This window comes from Cibotium barometz, chromosome 37 (assembly GCF_041138505.1).
Source record: "Cibotium barometz isolate CiBa-2024 chromosome 37, ASM4113850v1, whole genome shotgun sequence".
In the NCBI taxonomy this organism is placed as follows: domain Eukaryota; kingdom Viridiplantae; phylum Streptophyta; class Polypodiopsida; order Cyatheales; family Cibotiaceae; genus Cibotium; species Cibotium barometz.
Genome location: NC_141082.1, coordinates 8,422,241 through 8,439,172, shown reverse-complemented (window position 1 = coordinate 8,439,172; position 16,932 = coordinate 8,422,241). Strand labels below are relative to the sequence as shown.

The following is a 16,932-nucleotide window of genomic DNA, read 5'->3' as shown; positions in this document are numbered from 1 at the left end:
AGATTCTTTTATGTTCTTTTTGCTGCATTGAACAATTCATCAAAGCCATCATTTTTCATGTCAATCAAAGAAACTGCTAACTTCAATCTAATGTTCCAACCCTTTTATGAACCATTCTCCCATCAGCTCTATCAGCTCATTTAATGATATGTTTGGCAGCATCTAATCTATTCCTAAATATTTAAACTTGACATTATAGGCATCAACATCCATGCCTTTCTATGTCAAGGAGCTCTTACACCAGTCACTTTTGACCTATGGTCTTCACTTTTTTTAATCTCTTAAAAAATAATGCAATCTTTAGTTGCTCGAAATTTCCAAAAGATCGTCCTTAAATTGTGAGTATACAACTTTGTCAAAATGTCACCAAAGGTTGTGGCAAACCACTCTCTTTTCTTCTCATCAACATTGTTTCCTTTGATGCCCATTTCTCTCCATGCATTATCAAACTTCATGATATGCACATTATAAGATTCCTCCTCCCCCCATCTTTTGAGGAGGTGTACAGGTGTAAGAACCTCCCCTTCTGATATTGTAATTATTCCCCCCTCTGAAATAAAAGAAAGATTCTGTTTTATCCTGTTTTGACCTAGAGAGAGAAAATGTCTAGAGGGAGTAGTCCAAAATTGAGATATTTTTGGATATAAAAATCCTCCTAGTGTCTAAAATGGGTTCCCGTGAAATAGAAAATCAAAATAGATTTTCCAAGGTGTAATTGGAATCAATTAAAATTGATTCAGAAGACCTTAGCCTAAGGGTCTAGATTTTTTTAAAAAAAATTATTATGGTCCAATTAAGGCTCCTATGGACCAATAAGATTAATCCAAGTGTTGGGACAAAATAAATCCAAAGAATAAAAGAAAATACTCAAAAATGAGTAAATACCCACATAAGATGAAGAGTTGACCAAGTACTAGGTTTATTAGATAAAAATTATGAAGTATTAATAAAAAATGAGATATTTTGGAGTAATCATTCATTTTTGACACATGTGTAAGGAAAAGGAAGACCTTCAAGGAGGCGCCTACTTCACATGCTTGGATGAGTTTTAAACTCAAAAATATTGTGATATTTTTATCTCTCCTCTCTCTTGGATCAAACCAAGAGAAAGGAGAACGAAACAGAAATCAAAAGGGAACCAAACTAGGTCCAAATCTCTCCTCTCTCTTGGATCAAACCAAATCAAAAGGGAACCAAACTAGGTCCAAATCTTGTTCAAATTCAGCCAAACTAAACCTGGAAAATTCTAGAAATTAGTTGGACTTGGTTAGAGGCATCCCTCACCTACTATAAATAGATCCTTAGCCCTTTGTAAAAAAATATGAGAACTGATGTAACTAATGGGATGCCACACAATCCCATATTGCCATTGGAAACCATTTATGAAGTGGAGATTGGATTTTGGTAGTGGACCCTTTTTAATCATGTATCTCAAAGGACAATACATCTTAGTTGCATAGACTAATGCACTAAGTGGGTTGAGGCAAGGCCTTAAAGGTTTGGTGGGTGAAAATCCTACTACATCAATATCCAAGTTTCTGTATGAGTAGATTTTTACAAGGTTCGGATCCCCTATAGAACTGGTGTCTGAGCAAGGAATGCACTTCATTGAAGATGTGTGAAGAAGCTAATAGACAACCATCTGATAATACACAAGAAGTCTACAACTTATTATCCACATGCTAATGGTTAGCATGCCGCAATCCACAAATCAAGCTTTGAAAAGAATTTTGATAAAGATATAGTGAACCAGAATAGAACTAATTGGAATCAGAAGTTGCTCTCACCTTTATGGGCATTTAAAATATCATACAAGCAAAACTGTATTTCAATTAACTTATGGATTAGAGGTAATTGTTCCCATGTAGTTTGTAGTGCCTAGCTTACATGCACTATATCAAGTAGGTTACATCCTCAAGATTATGCGGAATGAGATAGAAAATTTCTTGAATAAGGCATTATAGTGAAAAAAATACATTGGACTTGTTTTTTTTTGTGGTTTTATCATGCCTCAAAGTGATTTCAACTTGCAAAGCAAAAAATGACTATTATCGTAACATCTATAGCTATCAAGAAGTCACTATATGACATGGGTTGCAAGAGGTTCCCAAACATCCTTCAATCATCAATGGAAGAGTTCTAGAGATAGGGAGGGGAGCGAAGGACTTAACATTAACAAAATGATTGTACCAAGATTTGGATAATACAAATAAACCGATAGTTCAATCTGAACCTATAATTAATTTGAAAAACAAATCACACACACATACACACACTCCTCTCTCTCTCTCTCTCTCTCTCTCTCTCTCTCTCTCTCTCTCTCTCTCTCTCTCTCTCTCCCCCAAGATGTGGAAACTATTGAGAATAGATATTTAAGAAATACTATTCCTTGATTGAAATAGTACTAGCTTTATGAGGCTTCCTATAGAAGACAAATACTCAATATTACCAAAATGATCAAAAAATCTCAACTTTCTTTTTGGCAATAATAATATGTCTACCTTGAAAGCATGTTCCTTATACATGCCCATATAAATTCATAAGATTCACATAAAGAGTTTTTTCAACACATAAGCAAGCATAAATGAAGCATATGGTGTTTGGTATGCCTGCAACTCTCTATTATTGTATGGATAAAAACCTAGTACTCTTAGATCCATGTTTTTCTCTATCAAGGTTACTTTCTTAGCATTTGACTTAATCTTAAAACCTCCTAGAATTCATGACATAGCTATGCGGGATGTTATTGCAACTTCATGTACAATACTAGTGTGTGGAAGATAATAAGTTGATCATCTTTATAGTTTGAGATATATTGCTTTAGATAATGATCTATTACTATGCTTCCTTCACTTTTTCATGCTCCTCCTCTTTATGCGGTAAATTCATCACATATAATTGACACCTAGTAAAAATAAATTAGGATATTAGTTTATATACATTCTACGTTGTTATTAAGATCACAAATTTCAACATAGAGAACACACTCTTTCTTTTTTATTGGAAGCGCATTCACTCTCCTTCTCATGAGGTTGATTGAGCCTTGATTGGTCCGTGAAGAGTAATCCTCAATCATAATTACATGTCCAAACTTCTCTATTGTATCGATCTACAAGGATGTGTTTTTTGCTACTCTAATCATAGTGATAATTACAAGGGTGGAAGAGGTAGTAAACTCGTTAGAGCTAGCAAATGGGCTCCTTAGAGCTACTAGTTTCCAAATCATAACTTCTAAGATTGTCATGATCTCATTATCAAATTCTTCATCTTGATCATAAAAGATAATCACATCAAAGGAGAGGGCCTTCCTTATTATAGTAAAAATCATCTCATCTTCTTGACATATTAAAAACTATCGTCATGTCTTAGAGACAAAAATATTATTCATCCCCAATAAGATTTTTTTTGACAAGGTTATATCGTTGCATCATAAGATTTTTTTTTTGACAGGGTTGTATTTTTGCATCATTCTCCTTCTTCTTTTGGATATAAGGGGGGAATCTCCATTCATAAGGGATGATGCCCCAAGTGTAGTTCTATCACTCTCTTTTGTAGCTCTGTGTTTGCCATGAAGGCTTCTTCTTCACAACATTTCTTCATTTGTGGTCTTTTCAAGGTCTGCCTTGTTATTTTTCTCTGTAGGCATCTTCTTTATTTTTCCCTTTCTATCTCCAAGCAAATAATTAAAAATAAGATAGCCATCACTTTCTTGACTGTTTAACAAGCCCCCTCGGTGATCCGAACAAAAGTCTTTAATTGTTAGTAAAGATTGATGCAGTCTATCTCTATCTCTATCTCTAAGTAAATAATTTTGCTTGCTTAACTATTTAACAAGCCCCCTCGGTGATCCAAACAAAAGTCTTTAATTGTTAGTAAAGATTGATGCAGTCTATCTCTATCTCTACCTCTAAGTAAATAATTGAAAATAAGATATCCATTGCTTGCTTAACAAGCCCCCTGGGTGATCCGAACAAGTCTTTAATTGTTATTAAATATTTCCCTTGTAAAGAGTGATGTAGTCTTTCTAGTTTTTTTCTCTTGTTTGGCATAAGCCCGTAACATTAAGATCCAATCCTATATATAAGCCACTCAAAATTCCCATCCTACACATATCCAAAGAATAAAACCACAACTTCCTTGACCTTAGTTTGGTATTTCTCTAAGTTTCTTTGAATGTCAATATCGACAAAAAATTTCAAAGATCATGTTGTTCTTTGGATGTCTTGTCTTAATGACCAATTTTTCTTTGAATGTCAATGACAAAAAAATTCAAAATCTTTTTGTTCTCAACAAAGGTTATTTCTACTGCTCTCTCTCTCTCTCTCTCTCTCTCTCTCTCTCTCTCTCTCTCTCTCTCTCTCTCTCTCTCTCTCTCTATCTATCTATCTATCTATCTCTCTTTCTCTCGGCAGTTCTGTGTGTGTGTGTGTGTGTGTGTGTGTGTGTGTGTGAGTGAGAGAGAGAGAGAGAGAGAGAGAACAATGAAGGACTATTCCTTTGTTTTAATGACAACTTCAATAGTTGGAGAGAGAGAGAGAGAGAGAGAGAGAGAGAGAGAGAACAATGAAGGACTATTCCTTTGTTTTTATGACAACTTCAATAGTTAAATCTTTTCCACATAAGATTATCAAAGAAAGGTTAAGTCTATCTCTATCTCTATCTCTATCTCTAAGCAAATAATTGAAAATAACATAGCCATCGCTTGCTTAACTATTTAACAAGCCCCCTGGGTGATCCGAACAAGTCTTTAATTGTTATTAATATTTCCCTTGTAAAGAGTGATGTAGTCTTTCTAGTTTTTTTCTCTTGTTTGGCATAAGCCCGTAACATTAAGATCCAATTCTATATATAAGCCACTCAAAATTCCCATCCTACACATATCCAAAGAATAAAACTACAACTTCCTTGAGCTTAGTCTGGTATTTCTCTAAGTTCCTTTGTTTTTATGATAACTTCAATAGTTAAATCTTTTCCACATAAGATTATCAAAGAAAGGTTAAGTCTATCTCCATCTCTATCTCTATCTCTAAGCAAATAATTGAAAATAAGATAGCCATCGCTTGCTTAACTATTTAACAAGCCCCTGGGTGATCCGAACAAGTCTTTAATTGTTATTAATATTTCCCTTGTAAAGAGTGATGTAGTCTTTCTAGTTTTTTTCTCTTGTTTGGCATAAGCCCGTAACATTAAGATCCGATTCTATATATAAGCCAGTCAAAATTCCCATACTACACATATCCAAAGAATAAAACTACAACTTCCTTGAGCTTAGTCTAGTATTTCTCTAAGTTTCTTTGAATGTCAATGTCGACAAAAAATTTTAAAGATCATGTTGTTCTTTGGATGTCTTGTCTTAATGACCAATTTTTCTTTGAATGTCAATGTCGACAAAAAAATTCAAAATCTTTTTGTTCTCAACAAAGGTTATTTCTATTACCCATAACTCTTACTTTTTGAATTCATCTATCTCAAAGGAATAACTTGAGAATGGAAATCAATAGCTCTCTCCCTCTCCCCCCATGTCTCTCTCTCTCTCTCTCTCTCTCTCTCTCTCTCTCTCTCTCTCTCTCTCTCTCTCTCTCTCTCTCTCTCTATCTTTCTATATCTCTTTCTCTCGGCAGTTCTGTGTGTGTGTGAGAGAGAGAGAAAGAGAGAGAGAGATAGATAGATAGATAGATAGATAGACAGACAGACAGACAGACAGACAGATAGAGAGAGAGAGAGAGAGAGAGAGAGAGAGAGAGAGAGAGAGAGAACAATGAAGGACTATTCCTTTGTTTTAATGACAACTTCAATATAGTTGGAGAGAGAGAGAGAGAGAGAGAGAGAGAGAGAGAGAGAGAGAGAGAGAAAGAGAGAGAGAGAGAGAGAGAGAGAGAACAATGAAGGACTATTCCTTTGTTTTTATGACAACTTCAATAGTTAAATCTTTTCCACATAATATTATCAAAGAAAGGTTAAGTCTATCTCTATCTCTATCTCTAGGCAAATAATTGAAAATAAGATAGCCATCGCTTGCTTAACTATTTAACAAGCCCCCCCTGGGTGATCCGAACAAGTCTTTAATTGTTATTAATATTTCCCTTGTAAAGAGTGATGTAGTCTTTCTAGTTTTTTTCTCTTGTTTGGCATAAGCCCGTAGCATTAAGATCCAATTCTATATATAAGCCACTCAAAATTCCCATCCTACACATATCCAAAGAATAAAACTACAACTTCCTTGAGCTTAGTCTGGTATTTCTCTAAGTTTCTTTGAATGTCAATGTCGACAAAAAATTTCAAAGATCATGTTGTTCTTTGGATGTCTTGTCTTAATGACCAATTTTTCTTTGAATGTCAATGTCGATAAAAAAATTCAAAATCTTTTTGTTCTCAACAAAAGTTATTTCTACTGCCCATAACTCTTACTTTTTGAATTCATCTATCTCAAAGGAATAACTTGAGAATGGAAATCAATAGCTCTCTCTCTCCCCCCATGTCTGTCTCACTTTCTCTCTCTCTCTCTCTCTCTCTCTCTCTCTCTCTCTCTCTCTCTCTCTATCTATCTATCTATCTATGTCTCTTCCTCTCGATAGTTTTCTGTGTGTGTGTGTGTGTGTGTGTGTGTGTGAGAGAGAGAGAGAGAGAGAGAGAGAGAGAGAGAACAATGAAGGACTATTCCTTTGTTTTAATGACAACTTCAATAGTTGGAGAGAGAGAGAGAGAGAGAGAGAGAGAGAGAGAGAGAGAGAGAGAGAACAATGAAGGACTATTCCTTTGTTTTTATGACAACTTCAATAGTTAAATCTTTTCCACATAAGATTATCAAAGAAAGGTTAAGGTGGACAAAGCGAAAGAGAGATATAAGGAGGGGTATAACAAGTAAAGAGGTGAGAGACTACTTATATCAAATGATTGCATTTTCTTTTGCATCCCAAGAAAGAGATATAGAGAGGGTAAGAAACATTTTTGCTATATTAATCATATATGATTGGTGTACCTTGGGAGTATAAGAAATCATGAGGAACATATCAACAAGCGAGGAAATGAAACTAATGAAGTCAAATGAACCATTGTGCATGGTGTATTCAATGGTATAGAGACATGATAATCAAGAGAGATATAACAAGCAAGGGGGCAAAATGATCAAGGTCAAATGACAATATGTGTATATAGTATCCTAATGGATAAGCCTAATAGAGAGTGGGAGAGCATAGAGCAGTCGGTTATGATCACTGATTTTTCATCCTTTACACGGAAACACTAAGTGAGGAGGTGAAATCAATTTAATAAAACAAGCCTCTATATCCCAAGATGGATATAGCAAGCGACATGTTAAAACGGTGAGGATCAAGTGATCCTATGCACGTAATGTACCCTAATGGTCATATGATAAGGGTAAATAATCACCAGGGATACAAGAAATGCAACGTGGACTAAGGATTAAATGATCCTATGCACTTGGTGCATCATCCCGATAGAGAGGCATGGACACATTCATAGTAGGGAGAGACCATAGGACCATGCAATCAAAACATCATAAACTAAGAGAAAGAGAAACACTTTCCTCTTGTCCTTGGGATATACAACAAATAAACATGGGTCCCAAGAAGTTTCACATTGAACTTAAAGATTTGTAGAGAGAGAAAATTGTTTCTTTGCTTTAGATTCTCTCAAATGAACAATACATTATGCACAACTCCCAAAGTGGGGGGTGTCCTTTTCGCTTGAAATATTTCCTAAGTGCCCAAGGGTCATCTTAGTCATTTTCAAACCTAATGGTTCAAATTTTGATAATTTAAAATCAAAATTTACAATTTTAATAAAAAATCTTCTTTGGATTCAAATTTTCCCTTTGAAGAGCTAATTTTAGCCAAATTTAGAAATTTGGCTAGCGAGACTTATAAGGATTCATTTTTTTTAATAATGTGATTACTTAAGCTCAATGTCTACAAAATTTCAAGCGCAATTACTGTCCAAAAACCATGCACATTGAACCCAATGATTACTTGAGCTCAATGTCTACACAAATTACGGCACGATTAATGTCTAAAAAACATGCACATTGAACCTAATTAAGCACTCTTTCAAGAGCTAAATCACTCATTGGTTGATTCATATTTTGAATGAATTAAGGATTGAACTAGTCCATGATTAGGACTAATTTGGGACTAGATATTAATGCAATTGCTCGAATTTCTCCTCAATTAGTGTCTCAATTAAGGATTGAACTAATGCATGATTAGGACTAATTTGAGGCTAGATATTTATGTAATTTCTAGTTAAATTTCTCCTCCATTAGTGCCTCAATTAGGCACATTTAATCTACCCCTAATGCAATAAAAAATTACTCTATTTGAGCTAAAAGTTAAGCGAAGACCTACTCTAAGCAATAATTTAAAAAACTAATCTACTAATCATGCGATTAAGGAAAAAAAAGGAAAAAAAAGTGAGTAATGACTAAGCAAAAGCGAGTAATGACTAAGCAAAAGCAACCACAAATAATCAATTTCTCATCCATTTACGGCTCCTTGAAGCTTTTTATATGAAATCAAAAGATTTTCTACTAAAGCAAATTAAATTAAATTTATAAGGAAACAAAGCATTTAACAACACCAAATCCTAACATTTTTCATGGTGTGCCAATGCTGAATGCCAATCAACCAAATGAGTGAAGCCAAATGGCACTCCTCAATGGCGTCAAAGGAAAATTTTTCGGTTATAAAACCGATTAATTTTTAAAAACTGGTAAAATTTTCAATAAAATGGCACGCCCGTAGCGACGACAAAGAGCCGCCCGACCTTCAGGACACGGTTTGACCCTGTCGTCGTATGAGTCGGAGGAAAAAGGTGTGTCTGTTCAGGGGTAAGCTGGCCTTCGTGGCTATGGAAAGCCCCTGCGATCATCGTCTTCTCCTGCTGTTTTTTCTCTCAGTATTTTTAGCAGTACTATGTGTGCCCAGCCTCTCGCTTAGCTTCGATTACAGTCCGTTAGGAACGTCTCAGCAGCAATCCCTTATCAGCAAAGGCAACGTCTCCATTCAGCCCAACTCTGTGGAGCTGACCTGGAGCAACAACGACCCGCAGCTGAGCGCAGGCCGTTTATACAACTCAGATAAGCTTTTCCTTTGGGACGAGGCCACCGGTGAGGCGGCCTCTTTCAACTGCTCCTTTGCATTCAGCATCCAAAATAACAGCAATGTCCCAGCCGATGGCCTAGCGTTCCTCCTGCTCAGCCCAGACTCTTCCGATCTCCCCGAGAACGCCAAGGGCTCCTGGCTCGGCTTGTTCAACTCTTCCAACAACGGCAGCGCATCTAACCAGATCGTCGCCGTCGAGTTCGACACCTACTATAACCCTAACTTTCTCGATCCCAATGCCAACCACATCGGCGTTGATGTCAATAACATCATCTCAACGACGTGGCAGGCCGATCTCAATTTTACCCTTGCAAATTCAGCCTCTGTCTACGCCTGGGTAGACTACTCTAGCTCAGAAAGCTTGCTGGAAGTGTATGCCACCAACCTCTCCAGCACAAAGCCAAGCTCCCCACTACTCTCTTACAGCATCAACTTGACCCACTATTTGCCCCAGTATGTGTTGGTTGGGTTCTCGGCTGCCACTGGGACGTTTTCTGAATTCAATTCTGTGCTTTCATGGAGCTTCGAAAGTACAACTATTGGGGTTTCCGCAGCCCCGCCCAATAGCACGTCCACGGGTGGGCTCGCTCCGCCCAGCCAGGCAAAGAAGGGCTCCAGAACCGGATTGTTTGCCGGACTGGGTGCTGGGCTTTCGATCGTTTTGGTACTTCTGGCGTTGCTTGGTCTACATATAGCAAGACGAAAGAGGAGGAGATTTCATGAGCGCAGATCTGACATCCCATCCGGATTGGATCTGAGCGGATTGCCTTCCCCTTCTCCTGATTTATATGGGCCTCGGAAGTTCACTTACAGGGAGCTTAGCATCGCCACCAGGCATTTTAGCCAAGCCCAGCTGCTAGGCCGAGGTGGATTTGGCCCTGTGTACAAAGGGGTTTTGTCGGAGGATGGAAGCCAGGTTGCAGTCAAGTGCATCGCCCAGAAGTCTGCGCAAGGAGAGAAGGAGTTCTTTGCAGAGGTGAGCATAATCAGCCGCATCCGGCATCGACACTTGGTACAGCTGAAGGGGTGGTGCCGTGAAAAGGCCAATCTGCTGCTGGTTTACGAGTTTCTACCCAACGGCAGCGTGGACCATCATCTCTTCGACAAGGCGGCTGCATCTACGCTCGATTGGAGCACCAGGTAATCAAAAACATCGCACATTGTGCTTGGAATAATCATGATTAAGTCATCGTTCTTGGATTAATCGTGATTAAGTTGTCTATGAGATCGCCTCCCTCCTAGCTATTAACCTTGATCAAGTTATCACACTGCCAGGTACCGCATCATGTGTGGATTGGGATCTGCTTTGCAATACCTGCACGAGGAGTGCGAGAAGGTAATCGTGCACCGGGACATCAAGGCCAGCAACGTTATGTTGGACTCCAATTTCAATGCAAAGCTGGGGGACTTCGGCCTGGCACGGCAGTTAGGAGAGGGTGCGGAGGGGCATACGACGTTGGTTGCCGGAACGGTTGGGTACATGGCGCCAGAATGCTACGGCACAGGGAGGGCTACCGCCGAGTCGGACGTGTACAGCTTCGGAGCTGTCCTGCTGGAGGTAGGGTGCGGGCGGCGGCCAGTCGACGGCAGCCTGCCGGCAGAATACGAAGGCCGGCTGCTTGACTGGGTGTGGGGCCTCCACTCGAAGGGTGAGCTGAGTGAGGCGGTTGACGCCAGGCTGAAGGGCGACTTTGATGAGGAGCAGTTGCGCAGGATGCTGATGGTAGGGCTGGCGTGTTCCCATCCGGACCCGAAATCGCGACCCTCTGTCCGGCTGGCTGTGGAAGCATTGCAGGGACGCCTACCGCTGCCGTTAATCCCAACCTTCAAGCCGGTGGCCTACTATGGACCCCCGCCTCCCATGAGCCTCATCACCACCAGTACTTCTGCGCCGCCCGCCTCCTCCTCTTCTTCTGGGCCCGACATCGACCTCTCCGAGAAGTCCCTGTTGCATTCGGTTTGACCGATAGGTTTAACCAAGTGACACCCAGTTGCAATCATGAAACCATATTAAATTATTAATCATGAAACCCTATTACATTAAGCTCCAACTAGTGGGCAAACCCCTTGGTGCTTAGCAAGTTTTTTTGAGACCTAACTCCAAATTTTTGTGAGGTGACAACTTTGTGAAACTCTTCCTTATAATATGGGTCCCAAATTCTTCTTTGCTAGGGCTATAAAAATATGTGGCTGCCATTTTTTGGCCGGGCTAGTAGCCCCAGAGAGAGACATGTATCTTTAATACGTGTAATTTTTTTAATTACGTTCGATATTCAATCTTTACGTAAACTAGTCTGGTTGAGAGAGAGAGAGAGAGAGAGAGAGAGAGAGAGTCGAAGCGTTCTGACAGAGAGAGGTTTAAATCTTGAGCCCAAGGTTTAAACCTTATACTTCATTAATTAATTAGTGCTCGCTTATGGGCACTAATTAATTAATGAAGACAAGGCTCGAATATGTTCATTGTGTAGAGAGATCGAGAAGGTGCATGGGTAAGGCTTAGTTTTGCAGCCTTGGTAGCCCTTCTTAGGGTCATTTACCCTTCATATAAGGGTAGAAAATAAATTAACCTTCCAATAAAATGTAAATTGGTTAGCCCTTTGTAGCTAAAAGGACACCCTATATTTAAAATTATCAAAAGAAGGGTGCTAACTGGAATTTTTGATGTAGACTTTTTTCAAAGGGATGTTAATATTAATAATAATTATATATATATATATATATAATTATTGTGTCCAAAAAAAAAGCTAATAGCTATTAGTTAGAGCCTATATCTATAGCTTTTTTTTGTTTTTAAAGTTGGGGTCAGAGACGAGCAGACTCATTTTGAGACTCGAACAGAGAAATGCTTTTGTCATTAGCTTTGTCCCAAGTCACAAAGACGGTTTCTCTTGTTCCTTAAGCCTACAGCTATTAGCTAATAACTATTATAATTTATTAATCAGCCCAGTTTGGGTAGCAGTCTGCTAATATTCACAGCAGATAGTGAAAATTTGAGGGCTAGCCAATGTTTAAAAGAATGACTTCTAAACCTTATAGGTAAATTTTCAATATTCTTTTCAACAAATTTTATTCTAATCTCACTATAAATAGGGTATAGTAGAGAGTCGAAGACCCAACAGTTGAACATTGAAGTTTAGCTATTTTAACCTTTGTGCTTCACTTAGGCTTCAGTCTCCCAGTCTCTTGGTGCTAATATTGTTTCTTAACAAAAATTCTACATACATGCACACATATACGTACACACGTGTACCCACACACATTGACACACATATGCACATAGACTCTTGCACGCATACACACACTTACACACACTCATGCACACTCACATACACATACACACATAGACATACAAGCATACATGCACACATAGTTGTACACTTGCATAAGCACATGTACACAACTCAAGTGTACACACACGTGTGTACCCACACACACATGCACACATATGCACACACACACACACACACTTGCACATTCACATACACACATAGTCACACACAAGCATACACACACATAGTCGTACACTTGTATACACACATGCACACACACATGACTACACATGTACACAAAGTCACATACTCACATGCATGCACACAGAATCGATACACACCCAATCACCCACATGCATGTCCGTGCACACACCCAGACACGTGTACATGATGCACATACACACACAGACATGCACACACAAGTGTTCGTGCATGCGCGTATATGTACACATGTACACACATGCACATACATACACACGTGCATCCACACACACAAGCACATAGATGCACACCCACATTCTCTTGCATAGATGCACATAGAGCCATACACGTGCATGCATATCGGTGTATGCACACACACACGAGGCAACACACACACGCACACACAATTGCATGTGTGTGTACACAAAGTTGACACACATAGTCTAAGCCATGAGGGTAGCATGAGCCACCTTCATTAAGGCTTTACTACTTGATGGTGCACTCACATAGACACGTACACACACACTATCGGCACATAAAGGCACACACACTCGCATGCACATGCACACACAGAGTTTGAGTATGAGCTTCCTTCATTAATGCTTTACTACTTGATGGTGCACTCACATAGACATGTGTGTACACACTATTGACACTTAAAGGCACACACACTCACATGCATGCGCACGCAGTTGACACACACATGCACACTTATACACACATACATGTCCACATGTGTGTACACATAAAAACACACACACACAGTCTAAGCGCAAGGGTCTATACTTACAATATCATGAGAGAGAGAGATAGAGAGACAGAGAGAGGGTGCACGTGCAAGTGCATACATGTGTTGTTGTTGTTGTTGTTGTTGTTGTTGTGTGTGTGTGTGTGTGTGTGTGTGAGAGAGAGAGAGAGAGAGAGAGAGAGAGAGAGATCTGTGTGTGTGTGTGTGTGTGTGTGTGTGAGAGAGAGAGAGAGAGAGAGAGAGAGAGAGCGTGAGAGAGAGAGAGAGAGCGTCAGAAAGAGAGAGAGAGAGAGAGAGAGAGAGAGAGAGAGAGATGTATGAACCCACACACATACACATACATATGTTTATCCCAATAAAACATATATCATCTCACACTATGAGTGTATTCACACATATAGTCACTCACATTAAAATATCTACCACACGTGGCAAGTCTCACAGCTCCTCTAGCCACATGCCACATGGTAGCAATGTAGTACCAAGGAGACAGTGTGCAGGTTACAATAGCACACGTGTCAAGTACTAGTATATACATATGTATGTATGTACACATTTAGCTAATGTAAAGAATGTTATCAAATTTAAAGAATGATAAGCTTTCATAAAATTTTAAAATGTATTTCCCCTACTAGTTAGTAGATCCTCTTAGAACCGCGTTGATTTTCAAAGTAAGTCTTTCATTAACAACATATCTTAATAAGTATTTTGAAATCACGTTATTGATTTATTAAGGTTGGTTCGAAGAAAGTACATGGAAATAAGGAGCATGTAAAAGCAAGAAGAAGTTTTGATTTGTAAATTTTTTTTTTGGTAAGAATAGTTATGTTTTGTCTCTAAAAATTTATCACATTAAGAAGAAGTGTCTACTTACTTTTTTATTCTATGTTGCTACTTACAATTAAAAGTATACTTAACTATACAAGCATGTTTTACACAACAAAATGAAAAGTTTTTAATGGTTGGGAAAGTTGCAGTTTGATGTCCAAGTTGAAGTGAAAAAGTTACATAAATTTTTTTATGAAACTTTGCCTTGGGCTTTAAATTTAAGGCTTGCCTATCATATTCTTTTAAGTAACAAATGATTTTTTAAACTTTATGGCTTTGAGGTATTATCGATTAAAATCTTTTAATAATATTCTTTCTAAAATCAATGTTTTTTTGCTTCAATTAATTTGACTGTGAATATTCACAAAGAAAATATGTAAGTAGAGGTTATTTAAAAGCTTTACTTTGCCGATCGCATGCTAGTGCAGTGGTTAGAATGGAGCTTGAGAGTCCCCAAGTTGTGGGTTTGAATCTTCCTTGTGCGAGTGATGGCACTTGTGTGTGTGGGTGAAAACATGTGTACTTTCTACTTCAAGCTAAAATACAAAAAGAAAGGTTTAGCAATGCATATCTTCATATGTTCCATGTATGGAAGGAAGGAACCTTCATGCCTCTCCAGCTCCCAACAAGTGTTCATAGAAAATCGATAAACAATGACAATGAAACTGCAAATATTTGAAGTTCATTTGTGAAAATTAAAATTTGTAATTTTTTGGAAATCAGATAATTTGAGACCTAAAGTGAATCTCCTACAAGAATAGGTAAGTTCAAGGTTTTTTATAGTAACAAATTGAACAACAAATTTTTTATATGGTTTAATATTTTTTTAAAGTGGGTTTTCTAAGGTCGGATAACCTCTTTAAGAGTTAAGGTTGTTGTCTAATAGGATAAAGCCACATAGAATATTAGGTGGTTGTCCTGTAGGATGAAGCCATGTGGAATATTAGGTGGGAACGGAAGTATTGCTATAAATGTGAGGTGAGTCGTGACCTAAACCCCAAGTTCCCAACATTGGATTCGATTTTCTGATGAGTCCTGATGGGTGGAATATGAGATTTTAAATACATGTATGTTGAGGCTACCCATCACTCATGTGTAGAGAGTTTTTTTTATTAACCCTAAACTCTAATACTTTACTTGAGCATTATACTTTACTTATTGAAGTTCTAACGCTTGGCGATCCTTGAGCCTCTCAGCATTTGTATAATGCTGCAGTGATCATAGCCTGCTCGTGACCCTTGAGCCTCTATATGTTGCAGTGATGCACTCCGCCTCCATCGCCTGGCCCTTTTCAACCTTGAAGGGCCCACGTGAAACCCTTGAGCCTCTGTGCTCGTGGATGTCATTTGGCACGCTTCAGCCCCTTTCTGTCGTGTTGGGTATGGGGCTGAGATGATCCCTCCTCATCATGAGGGAACTGTAGATTCAACCCTTAAAAAATTTTGCTCGGACGACATGTCCAAAGGTCAACGTGTAGGTTTTGATGTTGTCGTCTTCTATTTTCGTCATTCTGGTTGCTAATTGCATGGGAGTTGTTATGGGTGGTTGTAGGACATTGCGTGAAGGTTGATATGGGCTTTATTTTGTTAGTGTTGTTATATTTTGGCATAGGGCTATGGTGTGACAAGGGGCCATGAGCAAACACGGTCCTTCTTTATTATGAGGTTTTGATGCTATTATCTTTTATTTTCATATCATTGTGGTTGTAGCTAATTACATGAAATTTGTTATGGGTGGTTGTAGGACATTGCATGAAGGTTGTAGCTTATTGCATGAAGGATGTTATGGGCTTTATTTTGGTAGTGTTTTTATTATTTGTTGTTATGCTTTGGTGTAGGGGCTATGGTGTGACAAGGTGAGATGAGCAAACACGGTCCCTCTTTATGAGAGTAACTATAGCTTATATCTCTACATAATATTTTTAAGTTTATGCCATTCAAGAATTAGGGGTGAAGTCTTGCCCAAGAGTATACATGCGTTCATTATTGTTTGTTGTTTCACAAGGGGATATGGGCTAACACGATCCTTTCACACATCAGGGAACCATAGTTGAAAACCCTACATGAGTGTTTGTTTTCTTCCATTCTAGGGTCAAGAGGAAGAGCTCAACTAGATGATAAGATATTTCTTAGTATTCTGATATTGCATATTAATGTAAGCAAGAATAATATATGTTTTGAGGTATGAGTTATACATAAAATAAAATGGCTTGTTTATTCTACAATATCTTGTTTGTCCATTATCTGAACCATAGAAGATTATTGGTTTTCTATTTTAAAAAAAGCTTTATCAATGTGCAAGACAAACTATGGCTTTGATATGTTAGTCAAATCTTTGTTTTCATAAACTATTTCTCTTTTTTTTGTTTGTAAATACTAAAGTGCTAAACCTTATTTTTGTAACATCTTATGAATTTTTAATTTTAAAAGTGATTTATTGTTGCAATCACATCTCATAAAGTTTTTTTAAAATTTCATGCTTTTAACCAAAAAAATTTACATGTATTTGAAAATTTGTAATTTATTTCTTTGAATTTGGATTTTTTGAAGTTTTAGGCTCAACTTTCAAGTTAGCATTTTTTTGGGAACAATAATAATTATTTATATATATAAGTAGAAAAGGATCAGATACACTACATGACAAACGACAACTCTGTGTTACTCCAGTAGTTCCCTACTCTTCACATTTTACTTCATTTAAGAGTTTACATAACAAATCCCAGCTCTCATCCTCTAACAAGAAACTGGAGTGCTCCCAAGAGACCTTG

The 16,932-nt window shown here is 38.1% G+C and overlaps 1 protein-coding gene across 1 annotated transcript; it reads left to right on the top strand.

Annotated features, from left to right (window-relative positions):
* Window positions 1-8,771: 8,771 nt before the first annotated feature.
* Window positions 8,772-11,302, top strand: LOC147616899 (putative L-type lectin-domain containing receptor kinase S.7). The gene is made up of 2 exons (XM_086776537.1): window positions 8,772-10,259; window positions 10,395-11,302. Exons 1-2 carry the CDS (start codon window positions 8,812-8,814, stop codon window positions 11,080-11,082), a joined length of 2,136 nt encoding a protein of 711 aa, XP_086632663.1. The 5' UTR covers window positions 8,772-8,811; the 3' UTR covers window positions 11,083-11,302.
* Window positions 11,303-16,932: the final 5,630 nt, after the last annotated feature.

What these genes read in the sequence shown, in the direction of transcription:
- LOC147616899 (XM_086776537.1), top strand. Translation starts at nt 8,812, where the DNA reads ATGAGTCGGAGGAAAAAGGTGTGTCTGTTCAGGGGTAAGCTGGCCTTC. An exon ending in ACGCTCGATTGGAGCACCAG is followed by an intron (nt 10,260 to 10,394) that starts GTAATCAAAAAC and finishes TCACACTGCCAG; the next exon opens with GTACCGCATCATGTGTGGAT.